Here is a 27,986-nt window from a genome sequence, read left to right as displayed (position 1 = left end):
CGGCTTCACCCAATTAATTGTGGGCAAGCATCCACAAGCCGTGCATTTAAGATGGCCACAGGAAAACGTTGGTTGTGTTACAGTTGTTTTGGAGCCTTGGAGAAGAAGAGTTTTCTTTTTCATTTTGGTGGTAGTTCCTTGGTTCTGTGTTTTTAACTTGTCTCCTTTGTTCCTGTGGCCTTGAAACTGGAAGAGGGTAATACTCTGGCAAGGTCTGGCATATCTGTCTCTCTCTCTTCTCTGGTAATTTCAAATCAACACCTTGTTTAATGTCTTCAATATCTATGATTTCAACTTATTATTCTTATTGACTCCTTATTTAATTAAATTATTTTGATACAGGCCTGATAGTTTATTTTTACTTGTTGGTTGATTCCATCAGGTCACTGTAGATTGCCCGATCAACAAATTTGGCAATTTAATTGATCATTGTAATTTTCAATCATTTTTAAATCATGCAAACTATTTAATCTGTAGGTTAAGAGAGGGGTTCTAGCACACATTACCACTTGTATTCAGTATTCAGAGTGCTAAACATTTTAACAAGGGCATTGAATGTTTGAACCGCTGGATTCAGAAAATAAACATATTTTTAATGAATGCTTCCCCAACATTTGTCTTAAGTATGAATTAAATCTGATTGAAAAGTGACACAAGGGAGAAGTGAGAGACCAGTGTGATTTTAATTTTTTTTAATTTTTTTTTTTTAAGAGGGGACTATTTGTAATATAACTTAGAGTCTTGGAGTCAGTTAGCACTGGCTGGCTGCCACCATGTGGCCATCAACCTGAAATTCAAAGAGTAATTTTGCTGAAAACCTCTAACAGTACAATTTTTTCCTGAATGCATTTAAAAATCTATTCCCAAATCAGTACTTCAAAACACATTTTATAGTGGCTTCAGTGACCTGTCTTTCTTAGTCCTCTTCAGTTTGCCTTGGTCAGTCTCAGGCCTATCCAACCTACTGAACAGCACCCCTGTGTCTGGACCCAGCCGTCTGCCCTCAAAGGGGCATTCCCTTCCATGGTAGCGGGCCAGGAAGTTCAGGATCTCCCAGCTTCTCTCCTCAGGCCCCACGCCCAGTCTGGAGAGGAGCTTCTCAGCTGTTGCAGGAACCACGGGTTGCAGAAGGGTGCCGTAGATCCGCAGGCACTCCAGGGAGACGTGTAAAATGGTGTCTAGCCACCGCTGGTCCTGGGAGTCTCTGCGATCCAGTTTCCATGGGGCGTGTCTCTGCATAAATCCGTTAGTTTGTCGTACGCACCCTGCGATGGCCTCCAGTGCTTTGTAAATCTGCAGGTTCTCAAAATGCTGCTCCATCACCGCTGGCAGGCTGGACACAGCCTCCAGCATCTTGTAATCCTCCTGCATTACTTTTACTCCTATGCTGCCCCCTGCTGGCTCTCTTGGGAAGCACGTATTGCAGAAGCTAGGATACACCTGGGCTGGATTCAGGGAGAGAGCAGTGCATCGGTTCAAAAGCCCACCCAGAGAACCGGCCAGTTCGTTGTTGAGCAACTTGATAATTTTATCGTCGTAATAGTCACCGTCCGAGTCTGGGACCCCCTGCCTGAGAAGGAAGTACCTAATGCCATCTACTGTGAATCTCTCTGACCTCTCCACAGGGTCCACTACATTTCCTAGGCTCTTTGACATCTTCTGCCCCTCAACTGTCCAATGTGAGTGCACATATATAGCCTTTGGGAGGGGCAGCCCAGCTGCAAGGAGGAACGCAGGCCAATAAATGGCATGAAACTTAAGGATATCTTTGCCCACCACGTGGTGAGCTGCGCTCCACCACTCACAGTGGCTCTCTGGATATCCTGCTACTGTCAGATAGTTGACCAAGGCGTCCAGCCACACGTAGATGGTCTGCTCTGCGTCTCCAGGGACAGGGATGCCCCACTGGAGACGGCTCCGCTGGCGAGACACGGAGAGGTCGGGAAGGTCATCCTGCAGCCACTGCAGAACCCTACGGTGGAAGCGCTCTGGCTGCACCGCTTTGGGGTTCTCCTCCAGCCACTGCTGGAGAAGTGACCGGAATGCAGAGAGGCGGAACATGTAATTGTCCTCCTTCATCCACTCCACCTACAAATAAAAAAGGACAAACAAATGATTCTTAAATTCTAATTTGAATGCTGAAGAAAATGCTGAAAAAATTTACTGTACCAGAACGGCAAATTGACTGCACAACTGGTTTAGACTATCAACATAAGCAATTTTATATGACAAACATTCTTTCTTTCATTTCCTTCATAATTGACACTGAATGTAATTATGTTAACGTAAAATAAACTGAAAGATGAGCATTTTAATGCCATTGGTAGCAGTATGTGTAAGCACACCTTATGACCACTTTCAGCGGATATTTTGATGGATGTCCCTTTGCAGTCGGTACTGTCTTCCACCTGTGACGGCGTGAGAAAACTCTCATCCTGCGTAGAATACCAGCCTTCGTAGCTACCTTTGTAGATGAAGCCCTTGTTCTGAAGCATCGTCCAGAAATGCTCGACGGCGCGGCGATGTCTGGCCTCTGTGGTTCTGATGTAGTCCGTGTAGGAGATATTGCACCTTTGGAACAGTTGCTGGAACTTACTTGACACCTCTGCACAGAATACCAGTGGTTCCTTCCCAGCAACATCAGCTGCTTGCTGGATTTTTAGTCCATGCTCATCAGTACCTACAAAGAGCAAAGACCACCTTATCAGCATGTTTGCGCTTTTTAAGTTTAACACTCCAATAACCAACATTATCTCATATTGAATCGACTTACCTGTGGAGAATTTTGACCTGAAACCACGCATAAGTTTGTACCTGTGCAGGCAGTCTGCCGTCAAAGCGGAGTACAGGTGTCCAATGTGGGGAGCAGCATTCACGTAGAATATTGGAGTAGTAACGTAGTACAGCGCCTCTTTCCTATACTTGCACATGAGTCGCCGCGAGAGTCTTAAGTATTCTGTATCACAGTTTTGGAATCGTAAAACAGAGCCATAAAATGACCCCGTAAAATTTCTTATAAATGAAATATTTGCTAGCTTCATTGTGCCTGTAAGAATACCTAACACACTGTAGTGCAGAGTCAAACGAGATGGATTCAGCGATTTCATTCAAGAAACAGATGGTCTGTTACCTCGCTAGGGGTGAATATCTACACGAGATGACTTGCTTAAGTTATCCAAGTTAAAAACGTGTTGATCATACCCAGTATAAGTACGTGTATTTGCTCTGTATCCAACTTTTTACGTGAGCTAAGTTCATATTCTATATTTTTAAAACTTAGCTTTATCTATTTCCATGTGACATTGAACAGTCTTTCCGGGTAAAATTATTTTACATTATTCTTCCTGTATACCATCCAATCGCAAGCCCCAACGAGCAGTCGTCACGCCTTTGCACATGCACCCGCCAATCACATATTAGAAATAATGTAAAAACAATTGATTGACATTTTTAAATTCAATCAAATCTTTCAGGTGACATTCCTTTAACCTTTGGCTACGGTAACAAATAACAAACAAGAATACTCCGAGCCAATCCTGAATGACTACAAATAAAACCATAAAATGGAACGAAAATCCAACCAATGGCAAAGCTCGGGTATAACTTTCATTACCAATGAATTTTTTGGAAGGGCGGGATTTGTCTAGACGTACCGCGGGGTTCAGCTTTAGCTCGTTGGCTAGTGGAGAGTGAGAGGGTGCTAGTCTGTGAGGTTCTCCGGCCTTGTTGGGCAAAGTAAAGGCTGAGTGCTTCTTTCAAGTTAAATAATTTAGCTATAACCTTAGCTAGCTGATAAACTTGACATTTCCATCGGTAGCTCACACCGATTTGGAGTCAGACGTCAAGATGCTGAAGTGCAAAGCAGTGTGGCAAAAGTTGGCTCCGCTGGCCAGAGACTCGTCAACTTTATGTCGGCAAAATATGAAGAGAACAGGCAAGTAGCTAGTTGTTTAAGTTACGGTCTTATTTGATTTTTCAGATGCACAATGTCATTGTTAATCGAGTGTAGTAGCACTGACAAACATTAAGCTTCTTGAATGCCAAGCTATCCAACTGGCTCGTTAACTTGCATGTTCCCCTTTCCAGCAAGTTTGACAACTAGCTACGCTAATAAACGTTTATAAAACGTCAAGCATGTTTTATCTTTGCCAAGTACGATAGCAAAGTATAATCCCTTACCATGAAATCTGATACCTAAAATGTACTTACGCTGTCACGTTCTAGCTAGCTGTTATTAGCTTTAAAGATGTCAAACTAGGCAACGTACCTTTTGAAGTCCCGAGCAAATAGCGAGCTAGCAAGCCGTCTTGTAACAGCCTATCAAGGCTACAAGTCTGATAGACTTGTCGCTGCTAATCTAAGTCGTTAGCTAGTTAGGTCACAACGAGCTGCAGTAACGTGTAGCTGGCTAAATACAACCAGGCAGTCTAGCTATTGTCTCGCCCAATTATTAGGCTATATAGTTTCTGAAGTGTTGATGCTTTATCTCGAGTAGGCCTAATTCTGTGCATCAGTGTATATTGGCTGTCTAGCGCCGTAGACGGTGAATTCCAACAAATTTGCTGGATAGTTGCATGCTAAGAAATTCGCTGTGGAATAAAACCTCGTGACCACCGGACTTGCCTGCTAGCTAACGATATCAGTGCGGTTTCAAACTCCTTCAAACTCATTCAAAGTCATTTAAGGTTATGGTCAGCTAGCTACTTGTATCTAGCTAGCTTCCAATAGCCGTGTTATGTTGCACTTCATTTGAGATGGAATTGGAATAATGTTACGAGCAACCAGGCTGGCATGACTTAAAATCATTACAGTTATGTGTTCCGTCTTCCATATCGCGTATTTCTCATTGAAAAACGCCTATCTAGCTAATTTGCCGTGTCCATATGCTGAATAGTTTTGGCGTTGAACTCCCAGTGCCAAGGTCGTACACTGCAAGTTGTGTCCGCCAAGTAGGTGGCGCTTCCACGTTGTGGTGATGTGCGGAACCTTCGTTTGGCCAAGCTAAAATGGCTTGCCATATAGTTTGGCCCGAACCACATGGTAGAAAACTGCAGTTTACCCAGTGTCAGTTCACACCATCGCTACGTGACGTAGTACGAGATAGCAGGCTTTTGCTATGTAAACTAATCTGTGTGGGAATACTGCCATTTTGCATTGTATGGGTTTTGGTTTCTTATTTTGTCATAGGCAGCTCGGAAGTCAATACACGTCATCAGTTTTAAGTCCACTTACTGATTATTTTTGGCAAGCTTTATAATGTTCAAAGTCTACCATACTCGACGATATGTTCTGAATATTTTGTGATTATGCACTCCACCCCCCCCCCCAAGGTAATTAGCTGCTTCTCTCAGTTTCTCAAAGCCACATAGCCAATGGGGTGTGTGTTGGGCTGCTCTACCTAGATTAGAGTTCCTAGAAGAAGAATAAATGACTGTTAACCACTGGTCCTGTTCTGTTCAATAACCCTGTATTGGTCATGTCATGTGTGTCTTGTATGTCTGAATGTTCTGTTATGTCCCCATAGTTTTGAAATGCGGGTGCAGGCCAACATTAGTTCCAAGGGCCCAGATGTCGTCAAAGATTCCTGGTGGAGAGAACATGGCATATTATATACTCGTGGGAGGAACTTTTCTTGGTGCGGGATACTATGTAAGTTCTCATATAAAATGACGTTATAACTTTGTTGCAGTTGAAGGAATGTACAGTTTTGCGGGTGGGGCTAGAGGGGCTTTTCACAGAAAAGGTGAAGGAATGTTTGTCAGTGTCAGTATCACTGTTATGCAGCCAGGTCGACAGTCCATGTTCGGTTTTTTGTCTTATGGCATTTTCAGAAAACCTGTTGCAGTGACTGCATGGGTTTGCTGAGCTGTAGCCTAGTTAATTTAGTCTACATTTTCTGCCATGAACACAAGGGATCAGGCCAGTTATTTTGTGTGCACTGATTCTCAATGTCCTTAAAGACCCCTTACTATCACTTTTTTCTGTTTAAGTGTTCCCTAAGCCACAAGGCAATGCATCTGCATGCAGTCAAAATTCAGGGGATGTCAAATTTAAAAACGTTTCTCATTTCAGGATTACTTATGTATTTTGTCACAGGCTGTGACATGAGTTGGCATGGTAGTATTGACACATTACAGTAGGTCCTCCCAGCTATGAACATGCCAGGAATGTGAAGGAGTGTTAATGTTGAGAGGACTGGTCTGCTGCTGGAATCTTAGAAACGGTGTGCAACCGAGCTTGGCCTTCTTGCGCCACTGGCCAAAACTCTGGTTTGTCCTCTACTCTTATGTGTTACAAGTCAGAGAGCTTTTACTGCGTTTGGAGCCATTCATGAGAAGAGGAACACACTGAATGGGGAGAATGCAGAATTTTGGTTAATGCATTACAACTTGAGCTGGTATCCTTAAACCAGAACTGAAATTATTGATAAAACTGATGTTGTTGTATGCACTGAAAGTGTAATTTATTCAAATTTTGTGTGGACAATATTTCTTTCATGCATTTTTAGAAAACCTGTGACCCCACAGAGCATTGCACAAAAGCATTGACTAGAGTATGTAACTTTAAAAAAAAAAAATGTAAATGACAAAATAAGCACTTGCTCAGTTTGCAGTGATTTTTCCAGATGTTGTTCTATTGGTGTTGATATTCTTCCCTCAGTTGGACCAACGTGTATTTTTTGCCCTCGTAAATGTTAGCCGGCTAACATCATGTCATCTTCTACAGTTTGTTTTATTACACCTAATGAATTCATTTTGTATGTGAAGTCACTCCTCACTTATGTCCTCTCTATTTGTGTTGTATTCAAATGCTGCAATATGGCATTGTGCGGCTGTACCTTGTTGACAATTATCTCTATTTCCTGATCTGTAAATTGAAGTTTTCTTTTTCTTGTGTTCTTGCTACTTGTGCCTGGTTGCTCCATATCCATTTCTGAGCACCTTATAATCTGGATGTGTAAGCATCCCATATTGTTTCTGACCCGTTCTATGGCTGTCTTCTACGGCAAAATTGTGATTGAAGGCATTTATTTGATAGTGTATAGAACCGGTCTTGGTAAATCAATCGGTTGTTGGTGTATCCATATCTGTGTGCACAATAGTCGCAATATAGCAAGCGTTCTTGTGCTGCGACTATTTCTTCAGTAAATCTGGCCCCTGTGTCTATGCATGAACTCATTATGTGTAACTGGTATTATTTAATAATCTTTTATATAATTTTCCACTTCTGCCATGATGTTTCAATCAGTGACCATACGTCCAGACTGTTTGTGTAACCGTATGCTGTATAACTGTTTTCAAAGGCATACAAAACACTTTCTGGAGATAAGAGAAGATATGAGGAGAGAATTACAGAAATGTCTTCAAGATCAAGTCCCCTGTCCGGAGAGCAGCCAATGACATTTCTACAGCCTGAACTTAAAGGTAAGTTTCAAACGAACCTATTGGTTTTCTTTATCTATTATGTTGTTTCTGAATACGCTGCCGTTGTACTTCCCTAGAGTACAGTCAGCATAAGGGTAAAACCTATCCCCAGAGAAGGAGCACAATTGGATATCCAACAAGGGAGAAGTGTGTACAGTGGTTTGCTGTATTAAGAATAGTAACAACATTACATGTAGTGCCAAAAGCAACAATGTTTCAATTACAATGAAGCTTTGTATAATTAGCATTTGACATGCAGAGGACATGAGCAACAAATACGAGAAGTTCTCTAATAGGGTTTTTACTTTGTTGTTTAAATTTGGAGTGTTTTTTATAGCTCTGATCAAAGGTGCCATTTGGCCACCATGTTGGAGAACATAATAAATGCCACTGTTGTAAATAATACGTAAGTTTGACATTCTTGAATGGAATGAGGAGCTACCTACTTGTTCATTGCCTGAACTGAGAGTGTGTAAGCAACTATTTGGTGTAAGTGAATGCCAGTTCATTCTTAATATTTCTTCCCACAGAAGAAGCTGAACCTTCAGAAGGTGAGTTACTATTTCTATTTTGTTGTTTTGTTCCAAAGATTCCCCAGACCTTTCCACACATTATCCAGAGTTTTCTTGGTGTGGGATTGTGTAATGGTGCTGTCCTGGTATAATAGTGGGTTTCAGGTTTTCTATTATTGGTCACTGCAAATTAGAAGACACTTACTCATTTGTAAATTGCATTACTAATTACTCTAAATTACTGCCATTTAGATTATAATCCCAGGTCCTCCCCATAATACCACACAGCTGTCTCAACAAGTAGTTCAGTATTTAGCAAAGAGTTTGTGTATACTCTTTAGGAGGAAATTTTTTTTTCTTAATTAATATCCAGGGGCTGATTGCAACAGTTGTTCACAAAGTGCATTCCCACTTCTTACTTGGTGATCTGGTATTAATTACATTGGTTGGACCAACTGTAAATAAGCCTGATCGTAGCTATGCCTATGTGTGTGTAGTGTGTTCTAATGTATAAATTTGCAAAGGTAAGACTTGCAAGAGAGGTTGCCAAGCTGCATCTGCCTTCTAATTACATGGGATCCAAGCAGCAATGGCGTATTAAACAAAGAGGGGTTAACTTTATGAATTGGGAATGAAGAAAACTTGCTAGCAAATACACTGACTGCTAAACATCTAATCTGGTACATCAGATATGTAGATGGAAAGCCATGTTATGTTTGTTTGTTTGTTTGAGCCTCAGTAGGCTAATGGACCAGAATTTACACGAAACCTATTTAAATGCTGTGTGTAGTGTACGGTGTAATTGTGCACCACTGTAAATATTGAGTTGACAACCAGCTGGTCTCTCATAGAAGGTAAAAATATTGTAATATTTTAAAACTCTAACTTGAGGTAATTGTGCATTTATGCCTGCTCACCACGATGTGTTGAATTTATGCCCGAGAATAACCGAAAAGGGCCTATGCCCCGGTGCTGCAACATGCTGATTTGATGTTTAAAGAGCTTAAGAGGCTTAAAGAGCTTTACATAGACTCCATTTACATAGACCTCACATAGCTCATGTTTACATTTGCACAAGCCAGGTGTATACCCAGCTGCTGTAACCAGTCCTGGGGTATCTCCCATAAAATTCAATCTCCCATCAATTTCTGTCAAATGGTCATTTTATTGAACATTTTGGGCATTTTATTATTTTTTGTATTATTTACATCAGTACCATGTACACTGAATATATGATTACCAGTTAGCTGCTAGTTTAGCTAGTACTCTCTGGTAGTCATTTAAGCCTGTAAGCATGTTTATCCTTTATATCAAAGGATAAAAGATAAACATACTTACTGGCAATTAAATAATTATTGATGGCATAGTGGATTGCAAAATGGTTACATTGTTAAATTGTTTGTTATCGATTGCCGCAATTAACTAGGTAGCTCTCATAATTTTAGAATGCAGTTAGTTACTTCAAATTCATGCTCACTGAATTTTAAATGATCTTTTTTTGTGTGGATGATTTCAAATGAGCCTCTTGTTTTACACAGATCTGCAGTACTATTTGCAATGCATGTTATACATATTGTTTTCAGACAAACAAGACTGGAACAGACACTGCTTGGATGTGGAGAATCTGCTTTGGTTTACCCCATTTATGCCTTTTCTCAATCTAGTCATGAAATAAAGGACAACTATGCATAGCAAGCCATCTCATCAGGCAGTCTATTGCTCCGTTTCAACATTCATACCTGCATACTTATTACTTATTACTCATACTCATTTGGAGGCCATTCATGTCTGTACCTGTGTTTTAGGTAGCACTCAAGTATTGATTTTGGAACTCGGGCAGTATTTAATTAGTTACAGAGGTTTCTTAATTGTTGACCAAAAATCTGATGTTCCACTGAGTGCTTTTTCAGAAACTAGCAAGACTTAAGTTCATTGGAGTTTTTAAGTACACCTAAGAATTAATCTCGTTCCACTGATTCAGTTAACATTTTGGTGTAACGGGTAACTATCAGTTATTTTTTCAGTGAAATTTCCTCATATGTGAACAGAAGTATGGCATCTGTTTCATCATAGAATATAACATCGATCAGAGTGTTTCGCCAGCAACCAAGGGATCAAGTTCACTGGAATTTTGGACTCATTTTAGGGAATATGTTCTACTGTAGTGTCTTCTAAGTTTGTTTAGTGTTAAATTTTGGTGTAAATTGAAAATATTCTGAAATATACTGGAAGGCATTTCTAAAAATAACAACGAAAATATTTTTAAAAGGTTACATATATTTCTATGCATAGCGTAATATTTCAAGATCCCTCTGTTTTGATAAAAAGCCACAATGGTATATTTACAGTGCCCAACGGCACAGAGATGATGCGCATGTTTTTATTTATGTTGGACATCATGTATTGGACATTATATTATTCTTTCCAAAAAGAATCATGTGAAACTTTGTATGTTTCCCACGAATGTTCATGGTTATCTGGAATATCTTTGGTTGAACCTGTTTTCACCCGTAATGTACAGACACGGTGTCATCTCCCAGATGCATGGCAGAGTGTGTTGCCACTCTGACACTAAACTATGCCGGTCCATCTCAGGCTGTTTTGGTATTCTGGTTTGAAGGTTTTTAATGGCTGTTTATATCCATGACTGCCAAATAATATCCCATCTTCTAAATGTGCCACTCTTTAGTCAGTAAGAAGTGGCACCAGAGATCACATGACAAAGTGAATTTAGAAGAATGGGTGAACCAGTTGTTGCTTGATAATGCATTGGAAACATCTAGACACAGTTTTGGTTTAATAAAAAGAAAAAATGTAACTTTTTTGTGCCTTTCAGTATATTTTTGTGGGGGTCAATAAAAGTTTAACTGAACAGCAGTTAGCAAAAAGTGGACCATTTAGATGTATTCTGAAGTAGTTTTTTATCACTTCACCCCTCACAATGCATTCAAGCCGTCATCTTCTTCCTGTTCTTGCTTGGCTCCCCTGGCCCCGCTGAGTTGCTTTTCGATGCCCAGGTGCTGTACCGTCCATAGGCGATAGAAAAACGCAAGGGGTGGCCTGCAAATGTGGGACGCATTGACCTTGCATGTAATCTCTCACCATTAAGAGCCTGAGGCACAAATCGTCGAAGAAGGTGCCGCGGTGGAGAGCGAGGCTCCCGTTTTAGAAGGAGGAGAACCTCAGGAGCAGACTGCAGAGGGGGCGGCAGCCGCAGAAGAGGAGGGCGCAGCGCCCCCCGGCCCGGAGGAGCCCACGGCCCCTAGCGAAACGGTCGAATTGACCGAAACTCAAGGTTCTATGACTGCACCTAATCAGAACCGGCATCTGATCTAATTCCCCACAGGCCTGCCACTCATTGTGTATAGCAGTGCTATATGCGTAGCATACCATAGAGTGAAAATGCTCTGTTTTGCCATTGCTTGTTCCAAAGGTACCTGCATGCGCACAAGTGCTTCAAGATTACCAACTCTGTGGTGTTGCACGCAGCATGCTCCTCTATCACTAATTCCGCTCTTCTAGCTCACCCTGCATCAGCTCTCCTCTGGTTGCTAGACCATGTCTATTTCTCACCAAGCCTCTGTGTACTTTTAAAAATTATGACCAGAAATAACCTAAATTAACCAAAACAAAAAGGGTCAGAGAATTCACTGCTTCATGGCTGTAAACTATAGCATGCTCCATTGACCCTCTTCCCAGTCCAGCCGTCGTATCAATAGCCTTTTTTTCCCCAACGGCTTTGCAATTTACAAAATCGAGGATCAAAACAGTGTTACAACGGTTTAATGAGCTCATGAATTTAAGGTTGGAACGTGGGCATGGTCTTTTGAAGTTAGCATGTTCTGTGTGGACGGTTCTTAGGTTTGTGGGAGTCTTTGCACACGTGTCTACCAACTCAAATCAAACACATTTCCCCCTGCTTTCACATTTTCTGTCCTCAGTCAGAAACTTCCACTGGAAGCTTTTGAATGACGACTTAACTCCTCTGAAGCTCCATCTGTCTTCATATTTCTTTCTTTTCACTAAATATATAAATGTGTGAATGCGCTCCGTATAACTCCGATATTTTTTGGGGGGTGGACAGCTGTTTGTGTTTTTACTGTAATTCATTTTGCCCTGACGCCTCCAGGATTGTCCCCTGAATTTGATGCTTTCAGTACCTTACAACCTTCCCCCCCCCACCTCCAGAAGAATCTGCCTTGAGTTCATTTTTTTTTTTCTATTAATGTTGGGTGAAACTGACTGGCCTGTTTGGGAAACCGCTCTGGCCCACAGAGCCTGTAGAAGTGTCACATTCCCTCACAGTGGAGAGCGGTAAGGGCCTGTCTAGAAGAAGATTTTTTTATTTTTAAAAATCTCCTCAAGCAAGCTCCTCAAGAAGTTTTTCAATCCCCTGAATGCTTTTGGTTGTGCTGCCAGAAGCCACGCTTGCCACGGAAACGGCTGCTGAAGAAGCGCCTGAGGAGATTGCTGGCCCTGCAGTTGAGATGGGTAAGACCGGACCCCAGCAAAGAAGAGGCCCATTTCTGTCTTACCAGTGGGAAGACTTCTTTTTTCTTTAAACACTCTGGTTGTACTGACAGAACCAGCACTATCGGACCAGCCCGTCCCAGAGGAACCGCCAGCACCCCTTCCCCCGCCGGTGGTGGAGAGTGGTAAGATTCCAAACCAGCTATGAAGACGTTGTTCACTGATCTTTCGCGGTCCATTACGAAGCTGTTTTTTAATGGTTGGGTCGTGCTGACAGAACCTGCTCCTGAAGCCCCACCCCATGCAGAAGAACCAACGGAACCTCCTTCCGCACCAGTCATCCAGAGCGGTAAGGCCAGGATAAACCCGGGAAGAAGAGGGATTTAAGAAGAACCTAAACTTTTTCTTATTTTCTTTTTTTTCCAGTTGAGATGAATTTTTCATAATTGTTGGGTTATACCTACAGAACCAGAACCAGCACCAACACCAGTGTTAGAAACAATAGCAGATCAGCCATCCACACCTAAGGTAGAGAGTGGTAAGAAGTGAAACTATAGAATCGTTTTTTTTTTTTTTTTTTTTTTTTAATTTTTAATAAATCGTTTTTAAGTCGTCAGGAGGCACGCTTTAACGTCCAGGTTGTGCTAACAGAACCTGCCCTGGCCGCCGCGCCCATCTCAGAAGAACCCCCAGTGGAGCATTCTAAAGCAGCCCCCGCTAGCGGTAAGAGCTTACACCTGTGAAGAATGGATGGGATTCGATGAATTTTTATTTTTTGTCCCAAACGAGCCGTTTTTTTTCCCCCTCAATGTCGCACCGTGCACACAGAACCCGCACCGGAACCCGCCCCCGTGGAGCACGCGGAACCTGCCGCGTCCTCGGTGCAGAGCGGTAAGCGCCTGCATCAGCCAGCGGAGATTTTACCTGGTTTATGGAGGGGTTTTGTTTCCTGAGGTTTTTTTTCCCCTCTTAACGATTGGGTTGCGCTAACAGAACCTGCCCTCGTAGCAGAGAGTGCTCCGGCGGAGTCAGCAGAGCAGCCCCCATCACCCGCGTCACAGAGTGGTAAGCCCTGAGACCAGCCGGTGCTGGCCTGTGTATGGGGACACGGTGGGCCCTTATAAACAGCTGATACTGATAACTGAACACACCCCTTCGCCTTCGTTCTTTTTACAGTTTTACAGTTACGGTTACGCTAATCGCATTTTGATTTATCCATTTCTTCCTTTTTAAGGTTACTGGTGCCGACTCATTTCCTTCCACTGTAACGCTAAATGATAAGCGCTCACACATGGCTTTATTAGACTCCTTCCTTTGTTTTACGCTGTTTTTGTTTATTGGTGCTTGAGATCAGGGGAAACCCTGTATCTTTCTGCCCTGCAGGATGTGGAACGAGTGGGCGCTGACTTTGAGGTGAGCGGGAAGAGGCGGGCCCGTTTGTGACAAGCTCTCTGTTCCTCCCTCTCCTCATGTGGCCTCAGCTCCGGCGGCAGAAGATTCGGCGGCGGACCCTCTGGGACCGGAACCTGTGGCAGCAGAACCTGTGGTGGCGGAACCCTCGGCAACGGAGCCTGTGGCGGCGGAACCTCTGGCAGCGGAATCGCCGGCCGCCGAAGCGGTCGCCGCCCTCCCCGAAATCCCTGCCCACGCTCCCTACCTGCTGATCGGGGGCGGCACCGCCTCTTTTGCTGCCGCCAGGTCCATTCGGGCCCGGGATCCCGGAGCCAGGGTCAGTGTCCTTTTCTGCTGTGGTTTTGGGTTTTTGGGCCTGTTGGATTAAAGCTGGACCTGAACGCTGCCACGTAACACCTGGCCGAGAGCGTCCCTGCTCGCTGTAGAATGTTTTCTTGGGATTAAAATGCATTAGCCTGGATGAGTTGGTGTTGCCTGAACCTGCTGCTGTGTCGTGCCCGTGCATGCAGGTGCTGATCGTTACTGAAGAGCCGGACCTGCCGTACATGCGACCTCCGCTCTCCAAGGAGCTCTGGTTCTCCGATGACCCCACCGCCACGGAAACCCTTCGATTCAAGCAGTGGAACGGCAAAGAGAGAAGGTGTGTCCGTACTCATCCTCCGTTGCACAGATTACAGACAAGAGTATCTGTGGAGTTGCTCCGTCCTCTAAATTTTCAAGACAAAAAGCTAAGATTTTGGAACGTGGTCATTTGCTGAAAAAAAAAAAAAAAATTTTGTAGGCTGTAGGAATGGGGAGGAAATATAAATGTGTGTTTATTTTTTGTTTGTTTTTTTGCCCCTGCAGTATCTATTTCCAGCCTCCCTCATTCTACGTCAGTCCTCAGGATTTGCCAAAGGTTGAAAATGGTGGTGTGGCTGTTCTCACCAGCAAAAAGGTGATCCTCTATAAAGCTCTCCATGAAACATTCTTCCTGCCGTGCAGCCCAATGTCATTTGTTGGACGGATGCAGAAAGTATTCGTGAAATTTTTTCAGAACGTGTACCTTTTTTCCCATGAAATGGGTCATTGTTCTAAAAATGCACAAAAATAACTTTAAAGTTAAATGACTTTTATTGAGAAATGGGTTAACAGTTTTCAATGTCACCAGCTATAGTCTGGCTGGAGCCTGCAGTGGATTTCTTAATGCAGTTGAACAGTTTCAGCATGTCTATGTGTAAAACCCCCCATTCGTAACAGGTGGTGCACATGGATGTGAGAGGAAACAAAGTGCGTCTGGACGACAACACTGAGATCTCCTACGACAAGTGCCTGATCGCCACAGGTGAGCAGGCAGACCCTGGGAGCGTGGTGTGGTTGACAAGGTCATGTTTGTTTGTCCCTGTCATGAGAACAGTCAATAGTAATTTTATTTATTTTATTTATTTTTAAACAAGGTGGAATACCACGAAACATGCAGGTCATTGAGAGGGCAGGGGAAGAAGTGAGAAAGAAGGTTACTCTGTTCCGGAGGGTAAGCGCAATATCTGTCTTTGCTCCCGGTTTTGGTTTCCTGGTGTGCACTGGGATTTTTCACCATGTGACAACACCCATGAAAATAAAATTAACCCTCCTGTTCTGTTCATTTTTTAGGTACAGCAAAAATGTTCCCAGTGATATAAACATACGGGGGGGTTTGCAAATACATGAAATGAACCATTTTCATTTAGAATGTTGATTACACTAATTAAGGCCAGTAGAAGAAGTTTCATACTGAAAAAATAATTTGACCCGCAACATAACAGGAGGGTTAAATAAACCTCTAGTTTTGCTTCTAATAAAAGACCAAAATTTCATTGACAGTCCTGTCTTGTTGACCCTATTTTTAGATAAGTGACTTCAAATCCTTGGAGAAAATTGCCAGGGAGGTCAAGTCGATCACCATCATTGGAGGAGGATTCCTTGGAAGTGAACTGGCTTGTGCTCTGGGCAGGAAATGTGAGCCTGTGTTCCAAACCCTTTTTAATGTGACCACTCTGCTCATCGTCTGTCTGATTAAAGGTCTGTGTGTTCACAAAGTTTTTTCATTTGTTTTTTTTTTTCTCCCCTTTATCATAATCAGCAAATGAATCTGGCTTGGAGGTCGTCCAGATGTTCCCAGAGAAGGGTAACATGGGCAAGGTCCTTCCAGAGTATCTGAGCAACTGGACAACGGAGAAAGTGAAGAGAGGTGAGGGCCGGCACCTTGAGCTCCTCCGCAGTTTGGAGTCTTCCTCCCCAGCTGGGCTCTCGACCCACGGCTGGCACGACCCGGAGTGAGCCCAGTCAGACCCCTTCTCAGCCTCCCTGATTATACACCGCCACAATCTCTGACCAGTGTCCGTGTCTCACACTTCCACCTTCCATTCCAGAGGGGGTAAACGTCATTACGGATGCGCTTGTGAAGAACGTCAGCTTCAAGGACGACAGAGTGGAAATCAAGCTGAAGGATGGGCGAATGGTAAGGGCACATTTTCTCAGGCCTCATGACTTTTTTTTTTGTTTTGTTTTTTTGGCAACATTCACATGATTTCACTTGTCCACTTAACATCCTGATTTGGAAAGTCTGATTAGCTATTTGCATATTCATATGTTTCATTTGCATGTTATATACCGAAATCCCTGCTGCCAAGCTTGATCAGAAGAAAACATTTCATGTGCAGTTTTAGCAGTTAGTCCCCGAGCAACCGAACCCTCCCATTCCAGGGTAAGGCAGTAGTCAATTGTGTCGCCCCACAGGGCTGCCTGCCACATTCAGCCCTGCCACGTTCCAGATTTGATCTGAGGCTAGGGAGAAGTTTTGTTGTATTTTAAAGAAAGTGTCCCTCTTCAGGCTTCAGGTCTTCAGAAGACGTTTAAGTCAAGCGCACAGCAGAAGACCTCGCGATGTACTACTTTTATTAAAGTCCTCCAGGCTCTTTGATATGTATCAGACTGACCTGCTGCTGCGTCCTTTGAGGCCTTGCATGATGTCCCTCTGGTTGCCGTAGGTGACGACTGATCACATCGTAGCTGCTGTTGGGCTGGAGCCCAGTGTGGAGCTTGCCAAATCGGCAGGTCTGGAGGTGGATGCGGACTTTGGAGGGTTCAGAGTCAACGCTGAACTGCAAGCTCGCTCCAATATTTGGGTGGTAAGTTCTACTTCAGATTTTGCCAGATCTGATTTAAAATATTTGGTTTGTACTCAGACACAGCACAGCTCCAACAGAACTTCTGAAGAGCCATCTTTCAGATGTTGATGGGTCTAATGCAACCTAATGAATAAAAATCCAACATGGAGGCAAAATTCCTAACTACAGTGGAGCACACGGATGTGTCACTGAAACCTTTGCCTTCACTTTGACCAGCATATTTGTACCGTATCAGCGAGTGAGTGATGTCATTCCTCCTACACCCCTAGGCTGGTGACGCAGCCTGCTTCTATGACATCAGACTAGGCCGCCGGCGTGTGGAGCACCATGACCACGCGGTGGTTAGCGGCAGGCTCGCCGGAGAGAATATGACCGGGGCTAACAAACCCTACTGGCACCAGTCCATGTTCTGGTAAGACTTGGGACGCATGCATCATTTCATTTTATTTATTTATTAAGTGGGCAGAACTGGACCAGGAGCTATCGATGCCCTGTTCTTATGTCGGCTCATGTACTGATGTCCCTGTGGCTTTGTAGGAGTGACCTTGGCCCTGATGTGGGCTACGAAGCCATTGGGATTGTAGACAGCAGCCTCCCCACAGTCGGAGTATTTGCCAAAGCCACTGCTAAAGATACCCCCAGAGCTGCAACAGAGATATCAGGTAGACTTTTCAGTCACATAATCACCACAGACCTGCCTGTCGTCATGTATATGTGCATCATGTCCAGCTTTAAAGCAGTTCTGTAAATAATTTTGTTTTGTCTTGATGAATTACAATTCTCTTTACCAACAGTTGATTTATCGACAATTTACAATTAATACTTTGTCAGAAGAGAATGGGGGGAGGGGTGTAACAGTTTGCTAATTAGGTAATGACAGTACTCAAACTCTTTTTGTTAGTTTATTTATGATGTCTTCACTTTACTAGCATCAGCCTCTCCTGGTTGGCATGGAAAAATAAGTCTTAAGGCCATTTTTTTGAAAGCCAAGAAGAGGATAATAGGTGGAAAGATGAAACCCATAACTTGTTTTTTTAATCGGTGCAGGAACTGGAATTCGTTCTGAGAGCGAGACCGAAGCTGTCGCCAGCGGAGTGATGCCTATAAACCCGACTGTCCCGCTGGCTCCGCAGCAGGGAGATGACTACGGGAAGGGAGTGATCTTCTACCTGCGTGACAAGGTGGTGGTGGGAATAATCCTGTGGAACGTCTTCAACAGAATGCCCATCGCTAGGAAGGTGAGCCAAGCGTGGCTCCACTGTCGCACATTGATTTCTGCCTCTGCACAAAATTTTTTCATTTGGTGGAATCCATCCTCTGCTAGCCAGAAACAAATTTTGAGTGTGACATTTTCGAGTGTGACTTGTAGTTTTTTACACATGCATAATTAGGAACAGTCTGAATAGGTTCAAAAGGAAGCATTATTTTCGTAAAATTCAATAGGTTTTCTCCCTTCTGGCCATTGAGGACCGTGGTATTTTCTGTCTTTTCAGATCATAAAAGATGGAGAAGAGCATGCCGATCTGAATGAGGTCGCCAAGCTTTTCAACATTCACGAAGACTGAGTGGGCGGGTGACCTTGCATCGTCACTGCATTAACGAAGGCCTTGAACTTTTACAGTCACCGGCAAGGTTCAGTTGGTCCTAACGGTGCCAATTTGGCACCTGCAAGAGATGGGAGACGCTTTGGGCACAACTTGTGTTTTATGTACATTTCTCTTCAAACGTCTTGAGCCAGTCCATATATTTGTAATTTGTATTGGATGAATCGGAGTTCTCACGGATGTTCTATTAAAATCAATGAGTATGTGGAAAGCATCTGGAACATGATGATTTACCCCCCTCTCTTTTAAATGTAGCTATTGAAATGAAGGGGTGAAAGAACGAAAGTTATATATTGAATGCACTTAAGGATGTTTTTCCACAGACGGGTGTACTTAATTATTGTAAGAACTTCCAAATAAAGAAAATGATTTTTAACTTAAATTATACACAGTACGCTTCAATACATAAACACATAAATGTATACCGATACATTGTTTTTCGTCATGCTGTTCGTTCTCATTCCTCAAGCGCGACATACCGAAATACTAAGGTCGGCCACAAGGTGGCGACGAATAATGAAAAACATTACATTACATTACATTACAGGCATTTAGCAGACGCTCTTATCCAGAGCGACTTACACAACTTTTACTTAGCACTTTACATTATATCCATTTATACAGCTGGATATATACTGAAGCAATGCAGGTTAAGTACCTTGCTCAAGGGTACAACGGCAGTGTCCTTACCCGGGATTCGAAACTGCGACCTTTCGGTTACAAGCGCAGTTCCTTACCCACTGCGCCACACTCCGTCCTGTATCAAAACATTCTAAAGACCGGTTTGTGCGTTGTTAAACCCAGGGAATTTTAAAGAAAAAATGTCCCTCAGATTTCCTCGGAATTGGCTACGAATTATTATTTTTTTATTACAGGTTGAATTGTATAACTGGATTTCAGTAATGATATTATCAATTTTAGGGCTCTGTGCATACATTGTTGAAAGAGTCCCATATGGTCTAGCGGTTAGGATTCCTGGTTTTCACCCAGGCGGCCCGGGTTCGACTCCCGGTATGGGAAAGTAGTCTTTTATTTTCAGATTCTTTTGTTCGAGAATTGGAAACGGTAAATGTTTATAAAGCTCCAAATAGTCGGTCGAAACAGTATTATTATTATTTATTTAATGATTCTAAGTGTTGTCTGCTTTAGGTTTTCTTTTTGTATTCACTACCTTGTTATTGACATTTATTTCCAACTATATACTTTGTTACATTATGTAATAATTTGAGTAACATAACTGACTCCATTAACTGATTTTATATAGTACATAGGCAAAATGTTACTTCTCGTAGCTTGTTGTGCCTCTGATGTACTCAGTTTCTCTCGTCACTAGGCGGGGCACAGAGTGGCAAACGAGCTAAAACAATAGGGGTTGTCACAAAGTTTGTGGCTATTTTAAAAACGTATATGCACGACTGACACTATGCTCGCTCGAAGGTAGGCTTATTGCTTAATTAATATTTCTAGTGGTGTTATTACCAAGTTGATAGCGATTGCGTGTTTGGTTTTGTATTGTTTCAGCTTTAGAACTAACTAAAACAGCTGGAGTAACGCGCGTCCCGAGCAGAGCGAGAATCCCTGACTGTATTCGGGGGGAAATGTGGCTCGCCTACACCAGCCAATCGAAAGAGAATTGGTCTGAGACTCATAGCTGATAGGAAATCCCCACACACATTCACTGGCATTTAAACTGTGAAACAGCTGGCCCAACTCAAGAAGGAAATGTAACAAGTTGGACTGGGAAAGGAATTCGAATGCGGAGACGAAATAATTCATACTAATACTAATAGAATAAACGTTTAGTACCAACGTTACACGGATCGACGCTGTATGCCGTACTCCTACCCACTTGCCAGTGGCACTGGTGCTAGATGGCTAGTAAATTGGCGAACTGAACGTGGGAAGCTAGCGAGTTCAGCCACTTCACAATAGTAAACTTAAAACGTCTAAGTGTTGCAACATCAGAAATCGTCATTTGCAAACTCCCTCACGGTAAGCCTGACTCGTGATGTTCTGACATTGTGAGTTGCAATGTAAAAAATGTTTTCTCTCATTATCCTAAATCTCTGCTAGCTAAATCTGGAGTGCCTGCTGTGTAAAAATATGTCACAGTTTTCTGCTCGTCCTTTACTCAACCTATCTAGCTATATTGTTGCATCTATAGCCTAGTAAAAACTTGTTTTGTAATTATCAAATCATGTTGTGAAGTTTGGAATTCCAAAGCTAGCTTGCCACAAATGTCCCTGGATGTGATAATTTTATTGCTGTAGTCATTCATCATTTGCTACAGTCAATATATATTTTTTTATCTTTCACTGTTATTGGTTCATTTCGAATGTATTTATCTTCAACAATTAATTATTTTCTGTATCAAACAAGGCAATATTTGCATGATTAACAATAACGGTGTGAAATGCTGAACTGTCTCCAACGTCCTATCCCAAAACATAACGGAGCCCTTAACTGCCTCTTGATCTGTTGCTACTTTTTTTTTGGTGGAGGAGTGGAATTTCAGTGTCACTGCTGAGCTGTTGTTAGCGTTGCTGTTGCTTGCAAGTTATCGTAGTGTTTGGGCTGTGTCATAAAACGAGGTGCGGTGTAACGTTACTACGCATTCCTAAGCGGTCATTTCTAGTAGGAATTCAGTTTTTATGAGTCGGAATTGTAAATCCATTCTTCCAGAAGCTCTTAATGTTTTCGACAAATAACGAACGGGTACGCATGTTATTTTATAAACCCGTGTTATCTGCCTGGGCATTTCCCACCACTGTTACGACCGGGAACTGTGGAACCTAAGACGACAATATCGGTAAAATTGCTCCTCCAAGTTTGTCTTGGTGAATTCTATCCCATCTGTTGTTAATGCCAGACGTTTACATTCACGGGTTAGGATTCTGAACTTGTGGAAGATTCAAGCCCGGCAATCCCCCTCACCATTTGTAGTAAGTTCCGTTCGACTTCGCAGCTCAGAGAATTAATTGCTGCTGTTTTTGCTCCCTTTCCCAGGGAGACACTTTCTCCAGAGCTCTGGTCAGCCCGAAGTGGGGATCAGCTGGTTCCACTGACTCACCCCTGCCGCCCACCCTCCTATCCCTGTGGCCTGCACATAATTGGACGTTTCGGTCTTCTGAAACTAATTATCCCCTGAAAGAGGGTCTAAATATACACATTTGGTGGATCGCTGGAGTCTGTTCTGTAGTGATGCTTCCTTTCAGCAACCCCCTTAATGCTTCTCCCCTATACTCCCATTTTCCCTCAGACCCTCCCTCCCTCTCACTAAACTTCAAACAGCCATGTGCGGTGACCCCGCTCTGCCTTTGAACCTCTAGCCAGAGGGATTTTTCAGCACAATGGGACTTGAGTTAACTGCCCTTTCCTTTCATGGAGGGTGGGGATTAAGATGCTGGAATGAAAATGGGAGGAATTAGGCATCAGTTAATAGTGTGTTGGGGCAGGCTTAATGCACAGCTGGCTGTCAAGTCAACCTAATGGAACCCCTGGTACTCTACGTCAATCGGGGAAGCCCCTGCCAGTAAGGCTCCATGGCCCAAGGATTTTACAGGAGTATGCCATAGACCACCATGTAGAAACAATCATTTCTGATTGAAGTACTTTTATCAGTATCAAATTCTTTACTTAATGGTCTCATTACCATTGATTTTTAGCATGCCCAAAAGGCTAAGTCTTTTGCTCGGCGTCCAGCAGCTTTAAGAATCACAACCAGTCTGTGATTTGAGCTGAGAACAACGGAGCTGCACAGAAAGCTGCTTTATTCAGCTATCATCTGTAAGGATACAGGGCTCGTTCGCTTTGGTTGTGCAGGGCTGGGTGTTTCCTCTTGGCTGGGTGCGAGGAAATTTTCATTTTTAAAGATTTAGGTTGACAGGGGTACAGGGGAACCTGATGAAGGAGCCTTTTAAATATGGGTTGGTTCTTAAACTATACATCCCACCCAGTGCTTTTCAAGGACAGTTCTGCTTCTCAGAGGCGGTCCATTGTGAGAAGCAAAAGAACTGAGTGTCTGCTTGCTGTTTTCTTGATTTCCATCTGTTGTCTAGTAGGAAGTGTTGCTATGGTAAATTGTGGAGGAGGAGCACTGCAGTATCCGACACAAGTTGGCAACAATTGTTTGCATATGCTACTCTGACGCGGACGGAGATATCGAGTAGTTATCCTCGGAGGTAAAATAGGAATTCCTAGCAGTACGGAAAAGTATGTAATTTTAGTTTTGGTCATTTGGACAAGTATGGAAAAAATGAAAGTATGGAGAAATGTTTGTATATTCTGTTTTCTAAAGTATAATTCAGAATTTGCAAAAATAAATTGATCATACAAGTGGTGTGTGTTTTGATGGTGTTTGAGCTGCCAGTATAGCCAAAATATTTACTATGGAAGTATAAATAGTGTGAACGTATTTGACATGGGAAACTTGGTTTTTGTTATGTAGTCTACATAGCCAAAACAGCTGATTTTGACCACGCAAACTCCTACGGGAGCATTAAAATAATGGCAGAAAGACATTAGGCTATGTATTCTGATGATGCATTAGTTTTGTGGGGGACAGATCTGTGGACATGCAGCATACAGTTAGCCTACCACATATAGGGTTGCCAGATTCAAATAGAACCACCAAGAACTGTGGACAAAAAGCCGGCCTGTTCTGACACTTTTAATGGAGAAAAACCGGTATGTCAATAATTTTCTGTTGGAATGCATCAGGGAGCTGAGGAAACTTATATGAAGTAATATGTATATAACAAAGAAATCCTCTCAGTGAGTTTTATATTCTCTTTGTATCAACACTGGCAGTAAACTCTGCCCACAAACCTGATACAATATTCAACAGCAGTGTCACTTTGATACTTTTCTAATAACCACAGACATCTTTTTTTTTTTTATCAAAGAGGAAACTCAAATTGTATGTGCCCTAAATGTGACTTTGTATCCTCTGCTTCAGGCTTGAGTTGTGTGGCTTGGTTTGATTCCATTGTGAAAACATATTGGTCTCATCATCTCTAAATTGGTTAACATGCAATATCAGCTGTTTTTGACCAGCCTAGTCCAACAGATTAATAGAACTGTGACCTGGTTGTAAAGCTACGCTCTACAGAATCATTTTCCTGCCCTGTGGGTGTGCAAGTGGAGAATATTTCCGGACACTGGGATGCCTTGAGAGACACACAAGATGCTAACAACTCTGGTGGCTGAGATCCAACTTGTTTCTCTGTTGGAAGTGTGTCTGTCTCCTATAACATGGCACAAAGATTTTTGCAGGGGATAGATCAACTTTGAGCCTGTTCTTCTCTTCCTCGTGGCCTTACACTGATCATGGCTACTGGGGCCTAGATCTTTGTAGTTTATCTGGCCCCTGAGAGATGGGGGCTGGATTAGCTACAAAGGCAGTGTAAAGCAACATCTGACATCTCCACTGTACAGCCAAAAGGCTTCAAGCTAAATATATACTGTAGGAACATTTCAAATGATACAGGGTCAATGGATCATGTGAGGGATCTGAGAATCTGAAATGTGTTCAGGATGGTGTTGCCAGAGTTGAAAATGGTGAACCCGGTCAAAGCCATTTGTCACGCACAATAAAATAAAAAAGTAGCCCGATTGGGCGGGAATCCTCCCAAGCTGGCCACACTGGTTCAGGACCACTTATGTGATCCAGTAAAGCACCATAGGTTTATAGCTTATCAATGTGATGTTTTGAAAGTGTGAGTCTGTAGCACAAGGCTGAACGATACAACGACTGCATGCTGATGTGATTTCTGTCTGAGTGCAGGCCTGTTGTTTTGAAGCATGCCATTTAAATTTATACCATTGAACAGCCAGAAAATAAGTACCCGTTAAATTGTGGCTTTTTCAATATGGAGATATAAATTCTGCAGGCAGTATAAGTAGAACACGAACATGTACAGAAAAAGAACATTCTGTACTTGGGCTAGTGTTCATGGTAGTCACACAACTTTAGCAGTTAATTTAGGCTTTCAGCAGTAATTTGTTAAAGTTCCAATCATAAATGTTACCAGTAGTGCTGTGTTAATACTTTAGGTTTCTCACATTAAGCATGTAAGTTTGGTTAGAGTAGAAAATAAAACTCAATGCCAACATAAAGACTATCAACAAACTAAAGCTACGGGATAACGGCAGTCATTAAATGCAGATATCAACGTTTTTGCTGGTATGAGTCCCAGATGATGTTTGTCAAATGAACATTACTAAATCCACCTGGAACTGGAGTGTGGGTTTTTTTTGTTTGTTGTTTTTTTCTTGGTTGAACAGCATACATAGATATTAGCTAGCTAGCTACAGATAAGCTACAAATTATTATTCCTGTTTTGATTTTGTACTTCTTAAAACTTGTCTTTGATTTTGTTGTAAAGCATCCTTGAGCACTTGTAAAAGTGCTACAATACTACTACTACTACTACTACTACTAATAATAATAATAATAATAATTACACTGTGTAATCAGTGAGGAGAATTGATAAATGGTACTCAGTCCTCGCTGGTTATGGGGTGCTAAAAACCAATGATTTTTAATTATTCCATGCAGCCTGATGCAGAGGGGAAGGCCATGTCATGTGCGTAACTTCCCTATTTTGTAACATATTTATTGTGATCTTATTTTCACTTCAGTTTTACAACAGCCAGACTGCCCAATGCTACTAAGAGGCTAAAGGCCTGATCTTGAATAATTAAGATGTTATTGCATTGTTTGTGGCGATTAACTCCATAATGGAAATTTTTCAACATCACCGTGAATTCCCTCTTTGTCCATTTCTGCAAGAGACAACAGAACCTGAGGGCAGGCCCAGTTGACTTGAGTTCACTTGTTTATGTAAAGACTTAGAGACCTTTACTTCTTGTTCTTCTGCCATTTCATGAAAACACTCTCACTTCTCTCCAATGGTAAGAGGCTCAATGCATGCTTTGGGATGACTTCTCTCAACCCTGCGAACAGAGCTGCTGTCCTTTTCAAGTCACATTCCTTTTTGATTTGAAACGTGTCTGGCCTGTTTGTCTTTCCCAGTAGAGGCTTAACTGTTTTCCATAAGCTCAAATAGGTTGATGTCTGTCCCTTTTTGTTTATAACATGAGGCTTTGTTGGTACAGCAGGTAGGTAGCATTGCTACATTAGAGGGGTCTGTCATTGAATTGTGGGGCTAGTGGCCTTGTGGCGTTTTAAGTGAAGGAGTGTCCACGGTGTGAGGAAGGAGTGTGTATTTGTGGAGCTTTGTGCGTGTGTGTGTCTGTGTGCATGCCTGTATATGCCTGTGCCTGTCTGTCTGCGTACAGTATGTGTGCGAGAGACTGGAGTGTTTGTGGAGGGAGTGGTACAACTGAGGACACTCAGTTCATCCATATGGGTCACTGATTCTCAGATGTTGTCCGCAGTCTGTCTAGGCTGGAATGTGTGTCAAGAGGGAGTCTGTTCATGTGTGGAGAGTACAGTCAGCGCATTTGTGTCTTCCTTAGAGAAGTATGTTTAAGCTTGAATGGTCTTTGTTTTTCAGGGTTTTGCTTCCAACTTGTTTCTAGGCTGAAACAGAAGGCAGATGTCTGATTGTGAAATAATCTACCAAAACATAACATCTCATGTCATACTTTGCTCCCAGCTCTGTCTGCGCGTGAGTAGCTTTGCTAAAAACCATGTGGGATTTAATGTTTCTGGCCAATAGCTATGCTTTTGTGTGTTGCGATATCCACGAGTGTCTGTTATGCATTCCTGCATTTTAACCTTTTCAAAGTACAGGCAATACTGAATTCCATCCACCTACTTACACTAAAACAAATAATCACTTTCCATTGGAAATAGTCTGCGGCTAGACTTCTGACCAGCACACAATATTAAATTTGCAGCCTTAGATTTTTTTCTCACTTTGACGCCATAGTCCTGCATACGTTCGCCATCACTCAGATGTAGTTTGTGTCTCTGCCTTCTGCCTGCAGCATGGCATAGGGGAATGTGTGTGAATACATTTGCTCACATGTATAACCAATGTGCTTGGAGAGGATCGGTCGGATGGGCAGTATTGCTGGCCTTTGTGTTAACCAGCCTAATATTGAGGGCCATGGAGAGATGTTAAGCTCTCCCCCACAGTCCTAGACAGGCAGAACACTTGCCTTGTTTAATGACAAATGACACAGGATCTGCCTCTGTCATGTTCACTGTTAAAGACTGCTGTTTAATAAATGTAATGGTACAAAATTAATTGTGTAGTCTTTTGATTAAACTCCAACTGTTCCATTCCTTAATTTTCACCCAAGTGCTCCTCATTAAACGGGTGCTCTCTGACAGTTCCTTGACAGCAGAGCAGTATTGACATCCACAGCGATGCCTAAATGCTTGTGTTGCCATTCCCACCCATCAGAGGCCCTTTACAACAGTCCCATGCGGGGGCTGTTGAACCCCAAACGGGTAAACGTGCTGCAGATGTGTTTGTTCAACAGTGAGTCACCGTTCTGTCTGCGGCCATGGAGTTCCACAGCTGCACCCCTGCATACCTCTTTATCAGTGCTGCCGGCACGTCTGGGTCTACAAGGGCAACATTTTGTAACCCTTCTAGGCCCAGACGTTCCGGCAGCCTCCTGGACGGCGTCTTTATTTGAGACTTTCTTTCTCTAGTTTCAAATCCCCCATCAAATTTGCCCATGCTAATTGTGGCAAACTCCATCTCAACATCCATTTGCAGATCAAGTAGACAAACTTTCACTTTTGTCAGAAGCATGTGACGTCAGCTGTCGATTTGTATCACACCGCAGTTCGCACAGAAATACGCCAGATGAAGACACTTCACGTGCAACTCAACAGGCAAACTAGCAGGCACCCAATTGGCCAGTGGGGGCTGACTGAGACCCTTCTATCTCTGGGTGATGCTTCGGCCAATTGTTTGTCACAGCCAGTGATGCAGTGAGCATATGATACCAGACCATGGAGCTTATCTATGCACTAGAACAGCAGCACCCACACGAGGTAGTCGACTACCCAGCAGCCCGTGCACACTGTCTTTCCTCAAAATGAATAAAAAATAATTTGTACTTATTTATTTATTTGTTAGGATCCCCATTAGCTGTGCCCTAAAGCACAGCTAGTCTTCCCAGGGTCAAACAGGCTGTACAACAGGCTGTACAAAATATATATTTTTCTGTCATTGTCAATATGTAGGCCTATATTATTTAGAGTTTTATGGTCCCAGAAGTGAAATAAAAAGTTTTTTAAAAAGTTGGCCTACTTAAATATGAGAAAAACCAAAATAGCGAATCATTCATGCAAGTTGGATCTGCGCCCTAGTGTCCTCTGAGGGGGTGGGAGTGGGGGGGTGGGGGGACTCAGGTAAAGTGTTTGGGTGGAACACTTTGTGCCATTTGTTTTTTTTTGTACTGGTATTTGGGGTGCATTTATCAGAA

At 42.7% G+C, this 27,986-nt stretch overlaps 3 protein-coding genes and 1 non-coding gene across 10 annotated transcripts in view; 3 read left to right on the top strand and 1 right to left on the bottom strand.

Moving 5' to 3' along the window:
• Nucleotides 1-664: 664 nt before the first annotated feature.
• mars2 (methionyl-tRNA synthetase 2, mitochondrial) lies at nucleotides 665-3,431 on the bottom strand. Its single transcript, XM_064350559.1, has 3 exons — nucleotides 2,774-3,431; nucleotides 2,346-2,680; nucleotides 665-2,088 (listed from the first exon to the last, which is right to left on the bottom strand). Exons 1-3 carry the CDS (start codon nucleotides 3,105-3,107, stop codon nucleotides 889-891), a joined length of 1,869 nt encoding a protein of 622 aa, XP_064206629.1. The 5' UTR covers nucleotides 3,108-3,431; the 3' UTR covers nucleotides 665-888.
• A 187-nt stretch (nucleotides 3,432-3,618) lies between these two features.
• Nucleotides 3,619-18,954, top strand: aifm1 (apoptosis inducing factor mitochondrion associated 1). 6 transcript variants are annotated; one of them, XM_064350554.1, is made up of 26 exons: nucleotides 3,619-3,934; nucleotides 5,525-5,649; nucleotides 7,304-7,424; nucleotides 7,958-7,975; nucleotides 11,046-11,231; nucleotides 12,212-12,250; nucleotides 12,356-12,427; nucleotides 12,520-12,591; nucleotides 12,684-12,755; nucleotides 12,873-12,944; nucleotides 13,058-13,129; nucleotides 13,235-13,297; nucleotides 13,400-13,471; nucleotides 13,888-14,135; nucleotides 14,329-14,459; nucleotides 14,666-14,756; nucleotides 15,059-15,143; nucleotides 15,256-15,332; nucleotides 15,688-15,796; nucleotides 15,921-16,028; nucleotides 16,210-16,298; nucleotides 16,828-16,968; nucleotides 17,238-17,380; nucleotides 17,506-17,630; nucleotides 18,016-18,206; nucleotides 18,462-18,954. In XM_064350554.1, exons 1-26 carry the CDS (start codon nucleotides 3,847-3,849, stop codon nucleotides 18,531-18,533), a joined length of 2,682 nt encoding a protein of 893 aa, XP_064206624.1. In that variant the 5' UTR covers nucleotides 3,619-3,846; the 3' UTR covers nucleotides 18,534-18,954. The 6 variants fall into 6 exon arrangements, with proteins under 6 accessions (XP_064206624.1, XP_064206623.1, XP_064206625.1 ...); XM_064350553.1 differs by having other exon boundaries at nucleotides 3,620-3,934; nucleotides 7,955-7,975; XM_064350555.1 differs by lacking the exon at nucleotides 12,212-12,250 and having other exon boundaries at nucleotides 3,620-3,934; nucleotides 7,955-7,975.
• Nucleotides 18,955-19,520: 566 nt separating this feature from the next.
• trnae-uuc (transfer RNA glutamic acid (anticodon UUC)) lies at nucleotides 19,521-19,592 on the top strand. Its single transcript has one exon. It is a non-coding gene; the product is annotated as a tRNA-Glu (tRNA).
• Nucleotides 19,593-19,959: 367 nt separating this feature from the next.
• elf1 (E74-like ETS transcription factor 1) overlaps nucleotides 19,960-27,986 on the top strand; it is a 56,263-nt gene continuing 48,236 nt past the window's right edge. For both annotated transcript variants that reach the window (XM_064350550.1, XM_064350549.1), the window contains exon 1: nucleotides 19,960-20,564. The gene's annotated coding sequence lies outside the window, so the exon portion shown is untranslated. The remainder of the gene's footprint in view (nucleotides 20,565-27,986) is intronic.

This window comes from Anguilla rostrata, chromosome 9 (genome assembly GCF_018555375.3).
Source record: "Anguilla rostrata isolate EN2019 chromosome 9, ASM1855537v3, whole genome shotgun sequence".
Lineage (NCBI taxonomy): Eukaryota > Metazoa > Chordata > Actinopteri > Anguilliformes > Anguillidae > Anguilla > Anguilla rostrata.
This window is presented reverse-complemented; position numbering and strand designations above follow the sequence as displayed.

Coding starts and splice junctions, on each gene's coding strand:
- mars2 (XM_064350559.1), bottom strand. CDS start 3,107: ATGAAATCGCTGAATCCATCTCGTTTGACTCTGCACTACAGTGTGTTA. Junction 2,681..2,773: donor CAGGTCAAAATTCTCCACAG/GTAAGTCGATTC, acceptor TGCTCTTTGTAG/GTACTGATGAGCATGGACTA. Junction 2,089..2,345: donor CCGCTGAAAGTGGTCATAAG/GTGTGCTTACAC, acceptor TTTTATTTGTAG/GTGGAGTGGATGAAGGAGGA.
- aifm1 (XM_064350553.1), top strand. CDS start 3,847: ATGCTGAAGTGCAAAGCAGTGTGGCAAAAGTTGGCTCCGCTGGCCAGA. Junction 13,130..13,234: donor TAAAGCAGCCCCCGCTAGCG/GTAAGAGCTTAC, acceptor CCGTGCACACAG/AACCCGCACCGGAACCCGCC. Junction 13,298..13,399: donor CGCGTCCTCGGTGCAGAGCG/GTAAGCGCCTGC, acceptor TTGCGCTAACAG/AACCTGCCCTCGTAGCAGAG.